A 23,106-nucleotide genomic window follows, 5' to 3' on the forward strand; every position below is an offset into this window, starting at 1 on the left:
GAGGCCCAGCCATGCAGGGGGTGGCCCTGCAGGCTGAGCAGGGCATGGCCAGGACTGCTCGGATGAGTCAGGGTCAGAGTCTTCCCCGTCCTCAGCTGGAACTGGGGGTGTCCCTAGAGCAGGGGGGCAACCGCGGGGCACATGCCGCCAAGGGCACCTGTGCCACTGAAGCTCTGAAGGGTTCACCAGCACTGCCCTGGAGGGTGCTCATGCCGTCACAGTGGTTGTCGTTACTGTTTCTTCCACAGAGATTTCTCTTTTGTTGTCAGTGAGTGCATGAAGTTGTTAAACCCAGGCCTCCTGTGAAGCAGTGTTGTAGAATGCCTCCCAAGAGCTGCAGGAGACTCCACAGAGTGTGACCTGAGCCCACGGCCTCCCATGCACGGTCACACCCCACCTCGCAGGGCCTCCTCAGCCGTGGAGACCCACTGGACCGCAGCACAGCAACCAGTGACAGGCGCAGAGCCACACTGTGCTGCTTGCCGTGCGTCTGTACAGCAGAGGGGCGGCTCTGACATGGAGTGGACCATGTAGGGCAGGAGCACAGCACCGTCTCTTGGGCCGCCTGCTGTTCAGTGTCTGTGCTTGCTTCCTAGAGCTGGTGGTGAGGGACTTCTTCACACTAGTGTCACCGCAGACACGAGGCCGTGCTGTGTTGTGATATTTGACACTGATGTCACTAGTTACAGGGCATAGTCACGTGTGAGGTCTCTCGCTGGTCAGGACATTGCTGTGTGGTGCGTGGTAAGTTTTGTTCTGTCGCTTGTGCCTATGGGTGGCACCGTGCACCGGAGGAGAAAGGACCCTGTTCTTCCTATTCAGTCAAGTTTTTGTTGGCTCCCAGGGCAGGAGTGGGAATGCCCGCCATGCCAGGAACATCCCAGTGAAGTAGTGGCCCCCAGGTGGAGGCCACCTTGGGCTAGCGGCTGTTGGGCCAGAGCTCTGGGTGCTGAGACCTTGCCCAGCACCACTCTGTGGGCTCCTGGTAGGAGGCGGTGTATTGTCAACGCTGGGTGTCCTTTTGCTTCTCCCCAGATCCTAAGCAAGCTGAAAGGGCTGGCGCTGGACACCGAGGCAGAGCTGGAGCGGCAGGATGCGGCCTTGGATGGCATCACCACTGCCGTGGACCATGCCACCCTTACCGTGGACAAGCACAACCGGCGCATGAAGCGGCTGACCTAGGTTGGCACTGGTGATGTAGCTCTTGATGAGGCCTGAGCTGTTCTGTGGCTGCCCAGGGCCCCCGCATGCCCCAGGGACCCTGCACCCCCAGCCGGAGTGCAGCCCTGCGGCCCCTTCGTGGTGCTGCTCTCGTGTGGCCGTGGCCCCACTCTCCCCTGTCAGTCTGCGTTTGCCCTGTTCCCCAGACACTGGAGGAAGACGGAAGTCTTTGGGAAGCCCTTTAGCAGCACAGCCCCTGCCTGAGTCCTGTGCCTCTTCCTCTAGCAGTTCTCACCTTCTGGGTGTCACTGTGTCCAGCCCATGACCAGGGCAGCCCACAGCCCCACCCAGCTTTACCCAGGAGTACCTGTGTGCAGTACCTTTCCCAGAAGCACTACTTCTGTCTGCGGCCCCAGTCCACAGGAGCAAAGGCAAGCACAGTGCAGGCTGTGAAGCCACCCCTGCTGTCCTTGCTCCGTGTTCTTTGGGAGGCACTCCAGGGTCCTTGAGGTAGGGGCAGGCCTTCCTCCAGCACATTCCAAAGGCCTGTGACCACTCATGGATTCAGTGGACAGTGACGGGCGTGTGTGTGGCCCGCGTGTGGCAGCCCACACCGGTGTGCATGTGCTGACCCAAGCCAGCTGAGCTGCATTACTCCCCCCACATCTGAGCACGCCATGGTGTTGGGGCCCTTGGTGCTTCTCTCCCAATTCTTCCTAGAGCCCCAGTAAATGTCTCTGAACACTGCCACCCGCTGTGCTGTGGGACAGTAGGCCTTCCTCCTCCTCCACAGCAGCATCATGGTACCTGATGGATCGCTGCCTCCTCCCTGTCCGCTCTGCCTGACCCAGAGCAGAACGAACTGGTCTTCCTGTGGCTGGCACGTGCCCCTTAGCGGAAGTGCTGCAGGCATATCTGTGTAGTTGTTGGGGCTGAGTGACAGTCCATGGAGCACACGTGCCGTGCCGTCTTCACCCCGTACTGACTGGCTTCACTCCCAGTGGAAGCTGCCCTCGAAGAAACATTGTGGGGCTGGGGTCCCCAGAGGCTGGGGCAGGCGGGAGGAGCAGGGCAGGAAACGGGACAGAAGCTAGAGTTGGAGGGAATGGGTTCCAGGGTGACTGCAGCAAGTCACGCAGTGCATTTCTTTGGATTAACCAAGAGGGGATTCAGACGGTTTCCCCATGAAAAATGATCACAAAAGGAAGGGCAGTGCTGGCTCCCTGGCGGGTCGTCGTGCACAGTAGACATGCTGAAAGCTCGCCCCGCGCTCCGTACCACACAGTCCCCTGTTCTCGCGAGAAGGGCAGGGAGTGGGGAGCCATGGCCTCCGCAGCAATATCCTTTGGACCCCACACCAGTGGGCAGGAGCCCTCTGTCACCTCTGGGAGTGCCATGAGCACCCAGGAACTTGCTGTGTGCCCAGACTCCCCACAGGTATGGAGCCACTGCGCCACCCACAAGGAGCCCTGGCCTTCTCATTGCAGGATGAGTGAGGCAGGAGCTTTAGGGAGAGCTGTGCTGATCGGGACAGACTGTGCTCTTGTAGTGTCTTCGTGTGCAGCCATGGGAACGAAGGAGGCCCTAGCGGACCTTTCTGGCAGGGAGGACAATGTGAGGCCACAGAACCCTGCAGATGTGGGCAGGCAAGTTGAGCTGGGGCTGGGGGCACCACCGTTCTCCTGCCATCAGGGACGCCTGTCTCTTGGAGCCCCTACCTCACCACTGAGGTCACACCGTGTTTGCTGAAGGTATAGGTTGTGAACCTCAGCACCGGAGTCATATGTTGGTGGTGTGAGTTCACTGCGGGCAGCATCAGTGGCTGTACCATGAGAGAAAAGCTGGGGCTGGCAGCCTGCGATATGGCCTGCAGGGCCTGCACCATGTAGCAGTGTAACCAACAGGCCCTCACCCAGTGAGATGCTGTGTTCTTGGACTGCCGGCCTCCAGAACTGCAAGCCCAGTAAAACTTAGAAATGCCCCAGCACTCTGGTCTGAATCATCTGGCCCTTCTGAGATTCACACTGAATTTAACCCCACTGCACAATATTAGGAGGTGACAAGGTCTCTACACTCATGAAGGGTGGACTAATGGGATCACCAGTGGGTCTGGTTGGCTCTCTCACCAGGTGATGCCCTTCGCTGCTGGTGGACTCACCACACCCAGCCCTTCTGCCTTGCCCCAGAGAGTGGGGCACTGTGAACCCCTTTTCCTACAACTCTCCCAGCCTGGCATGGCATTAGACCTTCTACCTCCAGTACCCTCTCGTGCACAGGGTTATAGGACAGGCAGATGCAGACCTCAGAGATGCCTGCCTTGGGGCCACGGAAAAAACATGTCATATGACCATTCACTGTGGTCCTGAAGACAGGCCATGTGTGAGGCCCTCTCTGGCCACCTGGCTGCTGCTTGCTGCTGAGGCATGGGTACTCAGGTGGCAGGGCTCACATTGGCAGAGTACGGCTTGTGCCTGGAGCGTGGGCTACAGGATAAGGCAGCACCCCCGTTCCCCAACAGCTTAGGGCGTAGCACTTGCAGTTCGGGTTCCCCAGCGAGCAAGGGGGAAACAGGGTTCCTTGCAGCAAGTGTTTGGGCTGTGGGCTGCTTCCAGCATGGGAAGTGTTGTGGGCTCTTGGGTATAGCTGTGATGATGAGAGATGGTATATTTGGACACCAAGACCCCAGGCTCGAAGAGCCTGCCTGGGAGCTTGTAGGATGAGGCCTGGGCAGGCTTCCCATAGGAAGCAGATTTGAGCTGCACTTTAGGTGAGTCTCAGAGGTGCAGGGTGGGGGACAACTGCTCTTGGCATCAGGGACCTCCTGTGGGGGTGGGGGTGGTGCCCCGAGTGGGCCCTGGTCATCACTTGGAGGGACACAGTGGGGTGCCTGTGGGACAGACCTGATTCTGGAAGGACTGCACCTTCAGAGCAGAATGGTGGTGCCAGCACCAGCCCCAGCCATGCTGCTGCTGTTCCAGGAACCACAGTGAGGATGCAGAGGGAGATGGCACAAAGAGGGCTGTGACACTGGATGTCACTTGGCTTAGGAGGCCAGTCACACACTGCCTGTCCTCCCAGTGTCCTGTCACTCAGGACATGGCAGGTGGAGCAGGCTGGGAGGTCCTGGTGGACAAAGAGAGAAGCTGCTTCCCAGCCAGGGTTGAGGGAAGGCTGGAAGCAGACCAGGCACAGGGACCAGCATGGGGTCAGAGAAAAGGGGTGGCCCCAAGGTCCTGAGAGTATACCAAGCATGGCAAATTGGAGCATAGTCAAGGAGGCTCACTGGATGTCACGTCCCTCACAGGCGTAGTGGCACGTGCCTGTGACCCCAGCACATGGGAGGCTGAGGTAGGAGGATCACCAAGCTCAAGGCCAGCCTGGGCTAAAAACAAAACAGGTATGAGGCCCCAGTGCCTAGACTTAACCTTATATCAGCCGTGTAGAGCACAGTCAGCAGAGGGAGCTGCTGCACAGAGGAGGCTGCCCACAGGCTGGTCACCCAGGGACAGAGCCAGCCTGCAGCATCTATGCCTGGACACACATCTCAACCACAAGGGACCCCAGAGAATGGTATGGGTACATAAGGGACAGCACTGGGAGATGGGATCCCAGGTCCCTCTGTCACACAACTCACACTGGGGGATCTCTCTTGTTTCCTCCCTTTGTGGGACTCACACTGTTGGAGTAGGTGCTTCTTGTGTCCTCTTACTTCCAGGCTGTCATACAACCTCTCCTAGTGCTCAGTGTTTTGTGATGTCTTTCTTCTAGTCTGGTATTCAAGAGGGTTTACCAGGTTGCTTTTTTGGGCAAAATTCTCTCCACAATCTGTGAACTAGACATGTTCGCTACCAAAATCCTATGATGGCATCAGTGTGTGATCATAGTCATCACCATTTTTATCAAAAAAGAAAAAAAAAGTGGAGTTTAGAAAGGAATCACGACTTGTCCAGAGAAGCTTTGAAGACATTGGCATCATCCTTCTGCCCTGGCAGTAAAGAGCTGAATGTCATAGAAAACCAACTCTCCTCGACTGCCTGGAAACTCCTGTCACAGGGTGAACACCCCACCTCCCGCCACAACTAGGGAGTCCAGTGGCAGACAGATTTCCTCTCATTGGAGCAGAAGCCCACGTAGAGTCACTCCGGGGCCAGAGTTTAATAACAGAACCCGAACCATATTTGATAAATTGCTGAAGGCTGATTGTGCACCCATCTGAGAGAGAAAGGGGGAACCCTGGCCTTTTACTAGTTTGCCTCCCAAAGCTCAACCAGGTTCTCATAGCAAAGTTGGCCAAAGATCCCTTTGACTCCTGGCAGAGGGAGATTTCATTAGGCACTTTGAAGTATGCCAGTGAGTTCTTAAGATGATCTGCTCAAGAGAAACCATTTTATCAGGGTGTGACTCTCCTGGAGGAAAGGAGATGCTCTATTCCATGTGCTTCTAGCAATCCGTTTCTACTCAGGGGGCTAGGAGGCCTGAGAAGCACTTGCGAGGTTTATAGCCCAAGGACGCTGGCTCATCAGACTTTGTCATAAGTCTAAAAAACAGTACCTTCCCCAACATGTTACCACTGCATCACTAACATCCTACTTACAGCAATTCTTTTTACCCAATATATCACATCCACTCTTTGACACAGCAAGGCATCCTAATAGGGAAAAAGTACAAACTGAAGAGGCTGAGCCAGCATCAAAGCCAGAGTCAGATATAGTGGGAATGTGGGAATTATCTGGCCAATAGTTTTTTGAAACTACAGTGAATATGCTAATGGATTTTATACTAAAAGTGTATAACACACAAGAACTATAAGCAGGAACATGAACATTCTAAGACAAAGCACTGTTAACAGAAATGAAGAGAACCACTGGTAGGCTTATCAGACTGGAAAGCATCTGTAAGCTTGAGGATATGACAATAGGAATCTCCAGAATAAAAAGCAAATAGATATGAAACTAGAATGGAATACTCAACTGTGGGATAACTACAAAATTATAACAAACAGTGGGAGTACCAAAAAGAGAAAAAAAAAAATATTTGAGGTGATAATGACTGGGAATTTCCCCAAGTCAATGTCAAACACGAAGGCACAGACCCAGGGCCAGGGATTTAGCTCAGTGGCACCACGCCTGCCTCGCAAGCACAAGGTCCTGAGTTTGATCCCTGGTACTGCAAAAACACAGATCTAGGACTCAGAGCAGTAAGCAAGATGAATGCCAAAACTACTGTGCATAGCATATTAAAAAATAAAATACAGGAAATATCAAATGTAAAAAAATACTGAAGTCAGAATAAAAGACTGCTTTACTTATAGAGCAGCAAATATAAACATCTGGTTTCTGAGAAACCTTATAAGCAAGGAGACTAGAGAAAAACGTTGAGGCACAAACTCCCCCAGCCTAGAATTCTGTCATGGGAAGTTATCCTTCAAGCAAGTGGAGAAAATAAAGATTTCCTCAAATAGACATTGAGAGTTGTGAGATTTGCCTTGCTAGAAATCCGAGAAGCTATTCAGAGAGAAGGAACAATTTGCATAATGAAAGGGAGCATTTCAGAGAAGGAAAAGCGGAAGGTGAAATATAAACTTTAATATTTTAAATTTATCTCATAGTTTATTGAAAATGGAATAATGTAATATATTTTGTGTGTCTGTAAAGCAAATACAGTAATGATGCCAGACACAGAAGGGTGGACTTAGATTAATTTGTAGTTATAAAGTTCTTGAATTACTCATAAGGTAAGATAGTATTTCTTGAAAATAGGATTAGTTGTAAAAGTCGGCTGCAAACTATGGAGCAAACGCTAGAAAATTTAAGTGTAACTGATGTGCTAAGACGTAAATAGAATCTTTACTTGCTGAGTTAAAATCACAAAAAGCTAAGAGTGAAAGATTAAAGACAAGGGAAACAAATATAAAACGGTGATAAATATAAAACAGTGACAAATTGACTCATCTTTTCCAATAATTTTAAATCTCTATGATCTAAATGCATCAAATAAAAGACTGTCAGAGTGGATCACCTACATGTTGCCCACAAGAAACCAACTTTAAATACAAGGTATAACAAATATACAGTGAATGGTTAAATTTTTAAAAGATACATTACAGTAAAAGATACGTTGCCATTAATCTCCCTCAAAATACTCTCCACTTTGAACACACATATGCCATCGTTCTTGCAGCTTCCTTAAATGATTCTGGAAATTTCTCTTTCTTGCATGTCTTTGCAGAATATGATATACTATGAGTGCCATCCAACAGAAAGGCAGGCGTGTACAAACATTATGATGTAGGGCCAGGGATTTAGCTCAGTGACACTGCACCTTCCTTGCAAGAGCAAGGCCCTAAGTTTGATCCCAAGTACAAAGACAAAACAAAAACCAAAGCCATTATGATGGTCCCCCGCCATCTTGTTCACCAGATCTGGCACCCTACAACTTCTGGTTCTTCCCCAAGGTCAAAATGACTGTGAAAGGTGAACCTTTTGAATTGATTCAGAACATTGAGGCAGTCACGCAACGGCACAACTGAAGACTTCACAAAAGAGGAATGCTTCAGGGAGCAGCACGAATGATGGGGTACGTGCATTCGCAAGGGGAAACATTTCAATTTTACTATAATACATCATTTAGACATTCATTATATATTCTGATTGCCCCTTGTACAGTTAAAAGCAAAGGGATAGAAACAGGTACACTGTGCTAGCAGGAGATTCCATATTAATTTTATACACAGCAGACTTCAGAGAAGGAAGGTTATTGGGACAAAGAGGGGCATTACACAGTGATGAGGGGTCAGGTCTCCAAGAAGATAGAACAAACCTTAGTGTGTGTGTGCCTACCAGCAAAGCATCAAAATATATGAGGCAAAACCGATAGCTGAAAGATTACAAACAGTTGGACATTAAACACATACTTCTGAATGACGTATGGATCAGAGAGGAACTCCTGAGAAAATAAACATTTTGAGTTAAATGAAAAATGTAACTGGTCAAAATCTGTGATATTCAACAAAAGCTGTGGTTAGAGGGAGATTTACACAATGAATGTAGGTATTAGAAAAGAATAAAGGTCTGTAAGCAGTAATATAAGCTTTCACCTTAGGAAAATAGGGGAAAAAAGCAAATTTATATGAAATGAGAAAATAATAAAAATTAGCGCACATATGAAAAGAAAGAACTAGAGAAAATCAGAAAGTGAAAAATCTAATTAAAGATTAACAAAATTAGTAAATTTCTAGCCAGGCTAACTAAGGAAAAAGACACAAAATACTAAAATCAGAAATCAAAAAGGGGATATCACTGATACCATGGACAATAGATAACAAAGTATTATGAATAATTCTGTGCCCTCAAGTCTGATAACCTAGATAAAGTGGACTAATTCATTAAAAGACCCAATCTAACAAAACTCAGAGAAGAAATAGACAATATGAATAGGCCTATATTTAAGTAAAGAAGTTGAGTCAGGAATCACTCCCCTAACAAAACACCAGAGCCCTGTCAGTTCACTACCAACATTGAAAGAAGAAACTGCACTAGTTCTCTACAATCTCTTCTAGAAGGCAGATTGAAGGGAGGGCTCCTCACTCGGGCCATTGGTGCCCTAACACCAAAACCAAAAATGCTACAAGAAAATTGCAGGTCACTATCTCTCAGAATGTAGAAGAAAAAATTCTAAACTATATACAATAGCAAATTGAATCCACCAGCATGTAAAGAAAAGTATAGCCACAACCAAGCACAATTTATCTCAGATGTGCAAGGCTGAGATAATAAAAATCAGTTAATGTAATCCTTTCCATCAAAAGGCTAGGAAGAAAAATCACACAATCATATCAACAGATGCAGTAAAGGATTTGCTAAAGAAACTCAGCAAACTAGAAATAGAAGACAGCATCTTCAACTTGATAAAATTACCTGCAAGATACCCATAGTTAACATGTCATCTAATAACGAGGAAGTAAATTTCCCAAAGGAGCACATTTACTCTTGCTACTCTCTTTCACTACTATTACTACATACCCTAACTCATGCGGTAAGACAGTAAAGGAGATAAAAGTTACCCTAATGAAGAAAGAAGAAACAAAACCGTCTTTGTTCACAGATGACAGAATTATCTAAGTGAAAATATGAAAACAGATTTTTAAAAAACTTCCTAAAGCTAATAGCAATCATAGCAAGATTTCACTATACAAGGTTATAAGAAGTCATTGCTTTTTATATACCAGCCGTGGATGATTGGAATTTGAAAGTAAAATCATATCACCATTTACACTAAACAATAGAATACTTAGGTATAAATCTAACAAAATGTGTACAAGGTATACATGAAAACTACAAAATTCTACTGAAAGAATTCAAAGGCTAAATAAATAGCTATTCCATGTTCATGGATAGGAAGACAATATTGTCAGGCTGTCTTCCCAAGTTGATCTGTAGATTCAGTGTAATACCAATCAAAATCCAGCAAGTTATTTTGTGGATAGCAATAAATGGATTCTTAAGTTTGTATGGAGAAACAAAAGGCCTAGAATAGGAAGCATGATATCAAAGGAGAAGAAAATCAGAGGCCTGACATTACCTGGCTTCAAGCCTTATTCTTCAGCTATAGTAATCAAGAAATTATAGCATTGATGAAATAATAGATAAATGGATCAATGGAATAGAAAAGAGAGCTCATAAATAGGCCTACATAAATATAATAAACATATTTGATGACAATACAATGATGAAAGTGCAAATGTACAAGAACCTTTTCAACAAATGGTGGTGGAACAACTTTATAGCCACATGCAAAACAACAACAATAAAACCACCACAGACCAAATGTACAAGCTTCCCAGAAGATAACATAGGTGAAAACACACATCATCTTGGGAATGGTGGTGAGTTTCTGATACAGCACTAAACCTACGACACATGAAAAAACAAATTGACAAGGTGAACTCCATTAACACTAGAAACTTGTGCCTGCAAAAGACACTGTCGAGATGAGAGGAGATGACAAGCTGCCAACTAGGAGAGTCTTTGCAAAAGGCATACCTGATAATGCACGGTTTCCAAGATGTACAAAGAACTCTCAAAACTCAACAGAATGAAAAGCCCAATTAAAAACTGGGAAATAAGACAACTCACCAGATAAAATCTATAAATGACAAATGTATGAAGAGACATGCGACATCTCTAATCAGTTGTGGTTTTCATGTCGTTAGGGAATTGCAGATTCAAACAATAAGGCAGAGGCCAGGGCTTTAACTCAGTGGTGCTGCCACCTGTCTTGCAAACAGTGAAGCAGCACCACGTCTGTATTAAAATACCCCAAATCCAAAACCCTGACATGCCAAACACTGGCAAAGACATGCAGCATCTGAAACTCCCATCGTTGCTGGAGAAAATGCAAAATAGTGCAACCACTTTGGAAGATAGTTTGACAATTTCTTAAGAAGCTAAACCTGTTCTTACCATATGGCCCAGAAGTCATGCTTTCTGATGATCAGCCAAAAGAAATGAAAACATGTCCACACAAAAACCTGTGGATGAATGTCAATAGCAGCATTATTCATAATTGCCCAAATTCAGAAGCAATCAAGGTGTGCCCTAGGTGAGTGGATAAACTGTGGTACATCCAGACAGTGGAACAGGTGAGCACTAATAAGAATGGGCTGTGAAGTCATGAAAAGATGGAGAGGAAACATAAGGTGTGTTACTAAGTGAAAGAAGCCCATTGGGCACACTAATGCTATTTGATTCTGACTACATGATGTTCTGGAAAAGAAAAAACTGTCAAAAAGCAAAAAGATCACAAAGGTCACAGACTGGGCAGGGAAGGCTGAGAAAGAGGAACACAGGTTCTGGGGCATTGAAACTGCTCTGTTGACTGCTAGAGTGGTGAACACAGGGCATTATGCATCTGTCAGACTCCACAGAGTGACCCGGGAGTGAGGGCACTCAGCAGTAACGGGCCATGTGGCTCCTTGGCTGTCTCGGTGGGACTTTTCTGCTGAGAGACAGTGTTCGTGTGTGTGTGTGTGTGTTGGCAGGGAGGTATTAGAACTCTCTGTACGTCCCCTCAGTCTTCCTGTGAACCTACAACTATTCTAGAAAGGGAAGAGAAGGGGAAAGAAGTCACCACACCCAAGCAACATCAAAGTCCAGCAGAGTAAGATTTGGCCTCAGGCCTGGAAATAATCCTCCGGGCCAAACTTTCCTTCGCAACCATGCCTTCTTTCTTCTTTAAAGACAGAAGCTCCACCAGCTGTTTCTTGAAAACCTAAAATCCCTTTTTTACTTCTTCCTATCCCTGAACCTCCCAGTCCATGCTGGTTGTGTTTCCGCTGACAAAACTTTGTCAAAACCTATGGTCTCTGGCAATTAGCACCATTGGACAACAGGGTCCTCCGTGGCCCTTCCCTGGACAGCTCACCTCTACTCCTGCTTCTGGCAAGATAGTACAATGTCCACAAGCCACACAACTCATCTCTTCAAGTGTTGCACAGGCTCTGAGAAGGGCCCTTTCCCCAGAGCACTTTTCTAACAGAAGATCTCCTAATCTCAGCATGTTTTACTATCTGGGCAGACTAAGAATCCCCCAAATCACCAAGTGCTGTTTTTTATTATTTTTCCTAGTAGTTCCATCCTCAATGTATCTCTTTTTTTTTTTTTTTTTTTTTTTTTTTTTTTTTTTGGGGTTCAAATTTGAGGTCTTCTTTTTTGGCTTTTTTTTTTTTTTTTTTTTTTTTTTTTTTTTTTTTGGTATCGGGGATCAAATTCAGGACCTTGCACTTGTGAGACAGGCACCAGCGCCACTGAGCTAAATCCCTGGTCCCCTCGGTGTATCTCCTTTTGCATTTTACTTTAAGTACCAAGAAAAAGCTAGCCCGCCCCTTCAACGCTACATAGAAATCTCCTCAGGTGTAATTTCTGCACATAAGCTGTATACCCAAGAACGGCACAGTGTCACAGCCACTTTACACTGATTTCCTGCAGCACCAGCGAGATGTTCCTCACCTCCCTCCAGATCCTCACCTCATCATCTCCAGCATCCACATCCCCACCAACAGTCCCATCAAGGCAGCCTTAGCTTCTGCTGTCGGGCTCCTTGAGACTCATCCTTCTCGTGTTTCCAAGGCCACTTGCATGTATTTAGGTGTCTGCCACAGCAGCACCCACTTTGTAGTCACAGAATCTGTATTCACTTCCCACAACCGTGTGGCTTGAAGCTGCAGAAAGTCATTCCCCAATCCCCAACTGGGAACCAAGGTGTGGCAGGCTGTGTCACAGCTCGGCCAGGCAGTCAGCAGGACTCCAGGCCTCGGCAGTAGAGCCTAGTTCCTGCTGCCCCCTAGAGCCACCCCATCTTTGCAGTGGCACTGCCCAGTGCCGTCTCAGGGCAGGCTCATCCTGACCTTGGTTGCACCTGCAGAATCCTGTCACTGGCACCTGTGTTTGATGGACAACTGAGAAAAGCCATGCAGACATAGGGCTTGGAGCCCCCAAGGAGCTGCCCTCTGACTTCTGCACTGTAACTGTGTTCCGGCCCTTGCACTGCTTGCCCAGGGAACTACAGGATCCAGCAACTCCACCCTGCTCTGTGCCCCGCTGTGCCTTTCCGTCCCGGTTGGCAGTGCTGTGCTCATGTGATCCTGCTACATATGTCCTGCCTCATCCTTCGTCCTTTGTGGGATTTCCAGGCCCTGGCTGGGAACCTCATGTCATTTCTACATCTAAACATCCATTTCTGCAGCTGTAATGCACACTGTGCCTGCTTCCAGAAACAGCTCTGAAGATCTGGTGTCCCATGCAGCACTGTGACCTAGACACGGCCCTCAAGGCCATGGCTGTGCTCCGCCCCCAGTGTCCAGTGTCTCTCGTGTGACACCTTGCACCTGCCTTCCTCCCTAACCTCAGAGGCCAGCGAGACAGAGAGAACGCTAGGATCCCTGCCAAAGGCTCCTGGCTTCCAGGGCCTCAGAGTAGGCTGCTCAAAGACCTCCTTGTCCCTCAGCCCCTCGCTGTCCTCAGCCCATGGATGACAGCACCTGGAGTCCCTCACTTTCCGCAGGCTCACGAGGAGGAGCCAGGTGCCCAGCCATGTGGATTCATTTCACACGGACATGTTTCTGATGTAATGGTTTGCGTGTGGTGGGCAGTGTTCGCACAGCATGGCTGGGAGGGATGGTGGTGCTGCGGGCCCAGGAATCTCGGCCAGGGCACGGCTGGCTCAAGGGAGGCCTCTGCTGGGCTCCTGGATCACGGGTGCAGGAGGTTGCCCAACAGGCGTCAGTCCCAGGGAGAGGCCAAGGCTGGGCCCCATCATTTGGCCCCACCCCACCCTTGGAGCCACGGCCAGGAGTTGCTGGGGTCAGCGCACCTCCAGCCTTTGCAGGGAGGTGGACACACGGCTGCTTGGGCCTCGTCCTCCTCCCCAGCCCCTCACAGAGGCCTGAAAGTCATCCAACACACCCTGCCTCTTCATCCTGCTGTGCACACGGCCCTGTGAGGAAGACTGTTTATAAACCAGGCCCAGGAAGAGGTTAGCAACCACTCACCTGACATCTCAGCACCCTGCATACCTGGGTGTTTTTCTTTGCTCACTTTTTTTTTTTTGAGGGAGTATGTTTTTGGAGATAGAGTCTGGCTATGTAGTCCACACTGGCCTTGAACTTGCTTTGTCATTTAAGCTGGTCTTGAACTGGCAACATCCCTCCTGCCTCAGCCTCCTGAGTCTGAGATTATAGGTGTGTGCCACTGTGCTTGGCTGCATTCTTTGCTTATTTTTTTCCTCATTGAGTTTATTGGTACATTTTAGGTATACAGTTACATTCATTATTGGGATCTTGTACCTTTACATGACAGGTCTTGGCTCTCATTTTTGCCCCTTGTTCCTGCCCTCCCTTCACCGGTTCCTCTCCTCCCCATTTACAAACACTTTATTTCTATTTTTTCATTTTCTCATATTTTTTTCTTTTCCCTTATTTCCTTTCCCCTTCCCTTTCCACTTCCCCTACACCTTTAGCCCTTTTCTTCCTATTTCACATTGTCAATTATACCATTAGGATCTTATGTATAATTATAGTTTTTCACACCAGAGAAACTATTTAGTATTTACATGTGTGGCTTATTTATTTCACTTGAGTATATCCTCAATATGCATCCATTTTCCTATGAATGACTCTACTTTCTCATTCTTTATGGCTGAGTAGTATTCCATTTTAAAGAAAAACCACATCTTCTTTATCCAGTCTCCAATTGATCGGCAATTGGGCTGTTTCCAAGTTTTAGCTATTACAAACTGTGCTGCTATAAACATGGGTGCCCATATATCACTGTGATATGATGCTTTTCATTCTTTTGGAAAGATGCCCAGCAGAGGGATGCCTGGGTCAAATTTTCCATTTTCCTTGCCTCTGCGACTCAGAATTGTTTGCTTTGGTGCATGTGCCTTCCATGCAAGCGTATTCTGATGCGACCACAGGCATCAGAAGGCTGAGCTGTGATGGCATGTTCTCCGCCTCCCTGCTGCTCAGCCCCGCCCTGCACCTGCCCTGCCACCCAGGCCTGGCCGGGCATCTCTGGGGCTGAATTCACAGCAGCAGCACTGTGTTCACACATCCCATGTCACTGCCTTCACCCAGTGTCCACACGGTCCTGGGCATCCCCCTCCCTCCTTCTGTACCTTGGTCTCCCTGGTGCGTCCCACCTGGGCATCCTCCTACTGCCACCCTTTTCCCAGGACCAGCCAGGGCACCTGCTCCTCAACCCATCTATTGGCCTCTAAATACACCGTGAAGTTGTTACATTGAGCCCCGGCCCCCATTGGCCCCCAGCTCTCCTGTCCTCTGAGCCCTGAGGGTGACAGCTCCCACCAGTGCTGGCTGGGAGGAGCACAAGGCCTGGGGACTTGCTGTGGCATGAGTGTGGACATCACTGGGCGGTGTGAGGGGCACGTCCTGCACACTTCAGCGGGGAGAGGACACCCTTCCTGTGGTCCCCGGAGAGAAAGCTCCACTCCTGTTCCAGAGCTCATACCCCATTCTTTTCCTGAACTGAAGAATTTCACAGAGGATGGCCCAGCATGCAGGATGAGGCTGCAGTCTTCACAAGAAGCAGGTTTTACATGGTCCAGGCAAAGAAGCGGCCTCTCCCATCTCCATCTCTGTTGCCGGGGGCCTCACAGCCTGGGCACCGCACATGTCCAGGGAGCAGAGAGGAGCTGGAAGGGCTGGAAGAGCAGCCCACACAGCTGGGGTTCAGGGACAACGCTGTGGGAGACAGGGCAGCGTGACTGGGGAGGCCCCACCTGGCTCCCACACTCCCATAGGAGGGAAGGAAATGGGGTGCAGCTCTGTGTGGGGCCAGGAGAGGCACCGGGAATGCTGGCTTCACCTGTGTGATGGACAAAGTCCACCACTCTAGGTCTCTCCTGTGCTTGGCTGTGGCAGCCAGGTGGGAAGCAGACAGCAAGGAGGTTGGGAGAGTTGGGGCCTAGGCTAGCGGGAACAAGGACTTCTCCCTTCCTCCTATGAGCACTGACATGGGCCAAGGAAAGGGGCAGAGGATGAGGAGAGCACAGTGCAGGAGAGGAGGAGCGGGAGGAGGACAGAGCACGGCACAGGTGAGGATGGTTTTCTCGGCAATTTTTCGATAGTGTGGTGCATTAAATAACATTAAACATATTCAGTTATTGTGAGGTCTGTCAAAGGTATCACATTTGCCCTCTGCTGTGTTGGCTGCGACAGCTGTCTTTCCTGTACCTTCTCACAAGTGGCAGTGTGTGCTAGCTGTGGTTGGCGGTCCCTTCTCCACTTGTTTCCGGCACGGCAGAATGCAGTTGTAGTTTCTATGGCTGAGCATGTGTGTGGGTACAGTGTCCTGTACACCTTTATCTCTGATTTCTCCAGGTCTGAGGTGGAGTTCTGGACTGCAGAACCTGCCTACTCTGTACAGGGCCGAATACATCTCACACTGCTGCAGCGCGTGGACTCTCTCACACACTCACCGACACACTCACATGGAAATGGGATTGAGCACCCTCATCCGAAATTCCTGGGACCCGGAGTGCTTAGTACTTTACTTTGTATCTGGTTTGTTTCATGTACATGTTTTATCTTGTGATATGACACATGTTCAATACATGACCTGTATGTGTCACCCACACCTCACACATGTCATCTGACGTTCACTTCACACAGTATTTCTGGGCTCGACAGGCACAACCTATCTCTGAGGTAATCTCCAATGAGGCCGGGCTTTCTGTCAGCCGTGCAGGCTCTGAGTCCCAGGTGTTTCCTGTTCCACTGTCCGATCGAGCTCGTGGGGTGCTGTGGCAAGATGACAGCAGGTTCAGGCACCTGTGAAGGCCACTCCCGTGAGCACCCCGTGTCTGGGCAGCGTGGGACGCAGAGCGTGAGGGACTGGGCGTGGTTGCCCAGCTAGGACACAGATGCTGGCGCATTCCTAGCATGCCGCCTGCGGAGCTGGCCTGGCCGCACCTCTCCACGGCCTCTGGCTGACCCTGCCGACGCGGGCGTGGCTTGTCGGGGCTGCCGCTGCTCCCTGAGCAGCCAGCCAGCCAGGCCACCAGCCTTTCCTGCAGATGCTTGCTTCGAGCCCATGGGGTGGGGACAGGGCTTCCTGCAGGTCCCCTGAGCAGCCCCCAGACCTGGCAAAATGGGGCCCGGGCTGGCCCAGCTGCGAGCTGAGGACCGAGGCCCCAATCCTGGGTCCACCACTACCACAGCCCTGGGACCTCGGGTTGCTGTGAAGCTGCTCTGCACCTGCGTCCCGGGTGGTCGGAAGCTCTGCCAGACTTTCGGCAAAGACGGAAAGGAGGAGTGTTTATCAGGCCCTTGTGGAGTATGAGCTCCATCAGTCGGCGCCTCCCCTTTCCCGGTCAAAGGCAGGCAGCTGGTCAGCTGGGTGGGTCCTGAAGAGGGCGTCTTCCCCTCTGGACAGCAGCCGGGCAGAGGAGGCGCCTGGCCCGGCCTGGCTGTGATGGAAACGGCATGCAGGGCGGGACAGCTGGGCTGTGGCCCTGAGGGCAGAGGGGACCTCAGCATAGGGATTTCTGTGGGTCCTTGTGGGTGAGCAGGAGCCCTGTGGCCAGAGCAGCCTTGGCTCAGCTGTAGGTCAGGCGGGTTGGGGTGCAGTTCTCAAACCCCCACCCACCCTGGGAACCAGGACCTCTGGAAAGGGCAGTGGCTCCGACACCCCATCCTCCTGTGAACAGCTCCACAGGACTGTCCCCCTGTGCAGGGCACTTACTGAGGGGCCACACCCGGGGCACAAGGTCCTGCAGGGCTGTGGGCTCTCCTGGTACGACAGGCAGGGCTCAGCGAAGCCTGTGTGTGCCCAACCTTCCTGGGTAGTGCAGAAACAGCTCCTGCTTCCTAGGCCATGGTCGGCCAGGACCCATGCCGATGTGCAGCTGTGGGCCTTCTGCCTCATGTGTGACCCAGGACATGCTGAGGATGTCAGGGTCCCAGGGTCTCCCAGACTCTGGCCTGCCTGGCCAAGTGTCCCCATCGGCGTGTCCACCTTCCTCCAGCAGTGGCACCCAGGCAGGGGCTTTGCCCCTCTGCTGCTGCGCCCTGGCCCACACTTCCTCCTGGCATAGAGGGAGGAAGTTTCCCGCCCATCCTGACTTTCCCTGGAGGCCTGAACCCTCGCCAGCTGTGGGTCACGTTCTGGCACTGTGTGGGGTGCCCGCAGGCGGTGGGGTGGGGGGTTGGCCCTGTGAGGTCACACAATGCACACTGCGCCATGTGTGTCATGAAGTGCAGGTGCACACTGCACACAGGAGGGTGAGTGGCACACAGATCATCCATGTGGCACAGCACCTGGCAACACTGCATGGCAGGAAGAATCTGGTCACGACTGCCACTGCCCCAGCTCTCTGGGGATGCCCTGCCCCCGGGGACCTCCTGACCGGTCACCACAGTCTACTCCGGGACCCAGAGGGTCCTGCTGCCTTGGGCCCCCCTGGAGGCTCTCATGTTCGTGTTGGCTGGGAACAGAGAAGGCACCTGGCCCTCAAGGTCTACCGCAGGTCCAGCTGCATGGCTGCCCCAGAGTGGCCCCCGCGCAGTGACACTGAGAGGTGCGGGTGCTGCCCTCAGGCTCTGGGAGCGGGATCCTCCCTTCTCCAGCTCTCCTCTGAGCCTCTCCCCTACACGTGGTCCCACCACACAATCTATGCCATGTGCAACTAGGCCCTCAGCAGAGACCAGGTCACTGGGCTGGCCCAATCTTGGCCTTCCAGCCTCCAAAGCTGGGATTAATAAGTTTGTCTTTGTATGTGATCTAGCCTCGGGTATACAGTTACAGGAAGGGAGCTGCACTAGCAAACCCCATGCTGCTGGGACATAGCACCAGGTCTCCAGAAATGACAAACACATGTCACTTCTTCAAACTTTCTGGAAGACCCTAGAGGTAACACTGCCATCAGAAAGATGGGGACATCATAGATGGTTTCGTGCCACTTTCACAGGGGTGGGTTTCCTATGTGAGTGTGAGCTCTGCCCCCTTCTGTCCCTACCCTCGTCTCCTGCCGTGGAAAGACAGCCCTTGAAGGGTAGAATGTCCTCACCACTGGCCCTGTGGGATGCTCCGGTCTCCACTGGCAGTCACAGGAGAACAGAAGAAGCCCATGCCCAACCTCTTCAGTCTTTAGTGTTTCTCTTTATGTCCAGTAGTGATTTCCATTTTACCATCCACCCTGGCTGGGCTGCTCTTTTATGGTTGCCATTTCCATAGTATGGATATTTTCATCCTTTACGCTCAACTATTTGGATGTTCGGAGCTACAGAGGGTCTTCTTTTACTCTGCCTGTTTATCTGGCCTGACAGCCTCTGTGGTTGCCTGCAGACATGATGACCCGGTCGTGTTCAGCATTCCTGCCGAAGTGCTTGGATGCACAGCACCACCTTGCCTTTGAGTGGTCGTGTCGCATACCTTTCCACTCCTTTCATTCCTCCTCACCGCTTTCTTTTGCATTAACTATTTTCTGGCATGTCGTTTCATTTCATTCAGAGTATTCAAATTTTTATTTTCTTAGTGGTTGCTAGGGCTTATTACAATACAGATGTTCACCTATCCAAATCAACTGCAGACTTCCACCACGCTGCGACAAGGCTGTATCAGAAGTCCATCCCTTCAGAGGTCTGTCCTCACACACAGTCTCGATGTTTCAGACCTAGTGACACGCTTCTCTAACTGGTGATTTCTGGAATTGTGCATCTCTGAAGACAGGAATGAGGAAAGGAAGCGGGTGTGCTATCTGTGCCTCTGTTTCTCCTGATGAGTCGTGCAGCCACCTGATCTGTTTCCTTACACCTCACCACTGTGGTGCTGTCATGGTCGCACACCACATCTCTGTGCTTTGGCCCGGGACATAGTAAGTAAGGTTATTCGTGTGACTGCTCTTTAATATGAGAGACAGAATCTCACGGGCAAGACCATGATCTGATGGCATCGCAGGAGGTGTGGAAACAGGAGGTGGGGACTGGTGGGAGGGACTGCATCCTTCAGTGTGACCTAGGGGAAGAACTGGCTTTGGGTTTTGCAGATTGTGACAGTTAGTGTGGAAGGTGCATTGATTGATCGGATTGAGAAATGCCTTGGAAATAATATACCCTGGGTGTCTGTTGGCATCTCCAGAGACAGTCGGCATCAGCAGGCCAGTCCACCTGTGAGATCATTGTCAGTGGCATCCTGGGAGGTGAAAGAACAGGAGGCAGAGCCGGACTGGTGAGATGGAGTCCAGGCTTTGACCATGGGGAGACCACATCTGCCCCAGGGCCTCTCTCTGCTTCCTACTCCCGGACCACAGCCCCTGGACCTGAGCTAAATCCTCCTTTTCTCCCATGGGCTGTGAGTCAAGTGTCTGTCCCAGCTCTGGATAGGGAACTAACATATACATTTAATTGTTTTTCTTTTCTTCTCTGGCTTTTATTTCCTTTTTTTGCTTTTTCCCCCTCCTCTTTACTGTATTTTACATTCTACTTATTCTGCCAGATTTTAATTTTTTCTGTCTCCTTTTAAACTTTTTTTTAATGGGGATGACAGGGTCCTGCTCTGTAGTTCAGGCTGGCCTCAAACTCACAGCAATCCTCCTGCCTCAGCCTCCTCAGTGCTGAGATCACAGGCATAAACCACCACACCAGGCTCAAGACAGTTTCTATTTTAAATTCACTGATGTTTAAATTCACTAATTTTATCTGTAATACCTAATCCACCACTAGGCTTATCCAGCGTATTTTCACTTTGGACTTCACAGCCTCATTTCTGCATGCTCATTTTCTGTCTTCTTGTCTTTCGTGCTTCTGGGCAACCTTCTGTGTACACAGAAGCTGCTAAACATCCACCTCTGTCGTGGACCATGCACTCCTGCATCTCAGCCAGTTGAGAGCTCGTGCTGGCTGCCCAGTTACTTTCCCATGACCGGCTCTGCTTCTTCACTTCTCTGCAGGTCCATTATTCTTTGAGGAGATGCCAGGCATTGCAAATTTCACCTTGTTGGCTGCTGAGTACCTTTGTTTTCCCACAAACCTTCAGTTTGATTGGGAATTCAGTGCAGCTGCCCACATCTGGTTACTTCTGTGACTTGTAACTGGGGTCTGCATCACCCCATGTGCTCCAAGTCCTTCCCCCGCTGTGGGAACAGCCCCCCTGCACCACAGAGGGCGTTGGTGACACTGCTGGTGCCCAGGAAGTCACCTCCAGCCTGTGGAGTCTTTCCCATACCTGTGTGGCTTCCTTCCTGTCCCAGGGCACCTCTGTCCCAAGAGCCGTGACAGCTCCTGTCATCCTCCTCGTAGCTTCTGGCACTGTGCCAGGCTCAGGCTGGTGCATGGTTCCTTGCTGCACCCCGGAAACTGCGGCCACTAAGAGGCTGTGGCCGCCTCCTCCACATCTCGGTCACCTCCGTTCCCCGATGCTGGGCTCTGGGGACCAGCGTCTTGCATTTGCTTTGGATGGGGCACCAATCTGGCCCCGCTCGTACATCTTAGATTTATTATTGTATTTAAAAGAAATAGAAGCAGCAGTTTCCTTTTTAAAGTGCACGCAGATACCACTAAGTCCTTTCGCAGTTCTTTTCTAAACACCCTTCTTTCCCCTTCCCATGTAGGCAGTGTCTCCTGACTTACATTCTAGTTCATGGGTTCTCTTTTCATCCAGGTCTAAACTGTGGTTAAAACCATTCAATGATTTCTGAGTTTGGAATTTTGTGTTTTTCATTTCTAGAAGTTCCATGATGGCTCTTTTTAAAAATCTCCTTTGTCAAATTTATAGTTTCCAGTTGTTGCAAAGAATTTATGAGCCTAGTGTTATCCCCTTGAGCATAATAAGCACATTCATTTTATGGTTTCTGGCTGATAACTCAAGTATCTGGATTTCTTCGCGTCTCTTTTTCCATGGTATATCATCTTGAGTTTCTGGTATTTTTTGCTTACATTCTGGAAAGGGATTTGAATTTTATTTGTACAACCATAGCAGGCTAAGGGTGAGGCTGTCACCACACCCAGAGGACTCTATTTGCTTTTGTGAGGCACACGGGTACCTGTGCCATCAGAGTCACCTGATGCCGGGTTCAGGCTGAGAACTTGAGCTTCTCCAAGTCTGAGGTCGGAGCTACCCGGATGACTCAAGGCTGGGCCACAGGCCACAGAGGGCTGGCTTTCCCTCTGATTCACCCGTCCTCCGGGGTGCATTCCCTCTTGTGTCCCACCAAAAGCAGGTGTGGCTGTGGTCCACACCCGTGGTGGGTCCTGGAATCCTGTTTTGTTTCCCTAACCCCAGAAGATGCCAGGAATGACAGAGTCCCTGTGCTGCCCTTTCTGAATCCCTGGGCCTTACTCCGTGGGTCATCTCCACCTGCAGGGGTCCTGCTTCTGAGGAGGGCGTGTGTGCCCGACAGAGGCGCTGCTGTCCGCTCGGGAGGCCAGCCTGGTGCCGTCCGCTGCATTTGGGCGCCTGCGCACACTCTGCGACCCTGGGTTGTTCCCATTTACTTCTGTGAAAAGGCAGCCAGAAGGTTCTTCCGTCACTGCCCTGCAGATCACTCCTGTCCAACTGAGCCTACGGAGCAGCCCATCCCTGGGGCTTCCCACACCCTGCATTTAGTGCTCCTGTCTACAACAATCTAATACCGAGTTTTACTCCCACAACAGACAACGTTTATATCCCCCCAAATCCATAGGGTGAAACCGCAACTTCCGGTGTGAGGGTGTTCAAGGTGGGGCATCTGCGAGGCAACGAGCTCCCGGGATGACCCAGACCTCAAAGAGCTCTTGCACCCTCTTTCTGTCTGCACCCCAGGCGGGGCCTCCTGAGCACCAGCCCATGCTGGTTCCCTGACCCCAGGCCACCGAACCCAGAGCCGGAATAGCAAGACCGCGGTACTTCGTTCAACAGCCCGGCCGATGAAGACGACGCCGTCCACTATGTGCCACTTTCTGTCCCGCACTGGTCCTGCTGCTGTTTAATTACCACTGACCAAATCATCATAAAGCTCCTTCGGGGGAGTCTACCTGCTCGACTCCTCTTGGGTCTTTGCTTTTCCACGTGAATTACAACCCTTAGGTGGGTGTTCGGGTGCATTTGGGAAATGCGGGGCCCTGATGGAGTTTCTGTGGCTCTGCAGGCCGGAGACCCACGCGCCTGAGTGTCTCTCCGTCCTTCTGACGCTGACATCTAAGTCTTACAATTTTTCTCATCTTTCCTTGTGTAGTCCTACAGACTCCTAAGCCTCCATCACCGTGGTATGCACCTGTCATAACTCGCGAGGAGGGGTGCATTTTCCTGTGTCGAGGAAGCCTGAACTGAGCAAGCAGGTTCCTCACAGCGGGTTAGCCCACGCCTGCACGGAAACGCGGTCTTGGAATCCGACCCTGAGCTGCGCTGGTGTCGACCCCTGCGGCCCCGCCCGGTCCGAGCGCGGCGGAGC

General features: G+C 50.5%; 2 protein-coding genes across 7 annotated transcripts in view; both read left to right on the top strand.

The window, feature by feature from the left end:
* Snap47 (synaptosome associated protein 47) overlaps window positions 1-23,046 on the top strand; it is a 66,333-nt gene extending 43,287 nt beyond the window's left edge. For 4 of the 6 annotated variants that reach the window (XM_010612036.1, XM_019205719.1, XM_010612038.1 and 1 more), the window contains exon 5: window positions 1,036-3,145. In XM_010612036.1, the coding sequence (XP_010610338.1) occupies window positions 1,036-1,182 (147 nt within the window). In that variant the 3' untranslated portion in view covers window positions 1,183-3,145. Of the gene's footprint in view, window positions 1-1,035; window positions 3,146-16,060; window positions 16,337-22,478; window positions 22,743-22,890 lie in introns of those variants that run through there. The other 2 variants (XR_004518773.1, XM_010612041.3) reach the window with 2 other exon arrangements.
* Window positions 16,830-23,106, top strand: part of Prss38 (serine protease 38) — an 8,088-nt gene continuing 1,811 nt past the window's right edge. Inside the window, exons 1-2 of the mRNA XM_010612054.1 lie at window positions 16,830-17,015; window positions 18,176-18,258. Of these exons, the coding sequence (XP_010610356.1) occupies window positions 16,830-17,015; window positions 18,176-18,258 (269 nt within the window). The remainder of the gene's footprint in view (window positions 17,016-18,175; window positions 18,259-23,106) is intronic.

Source organism: Fukomys damarensis, unplaced genomic scaffold, assembly GCF_012274545.1.
Source record: "Fukomys damarensis isolate Sample0158 unplaced genomic scaffold, DMR_v1.0_HiC HiC_scaffold_3, whole genome shotgun sequence".
Lineage (NCBI taxonomy): Eukaryota > Metazoa > Chordata > Mammalia > Rodentia > Bathyergidae > Fukomys > Fukomys damarensis.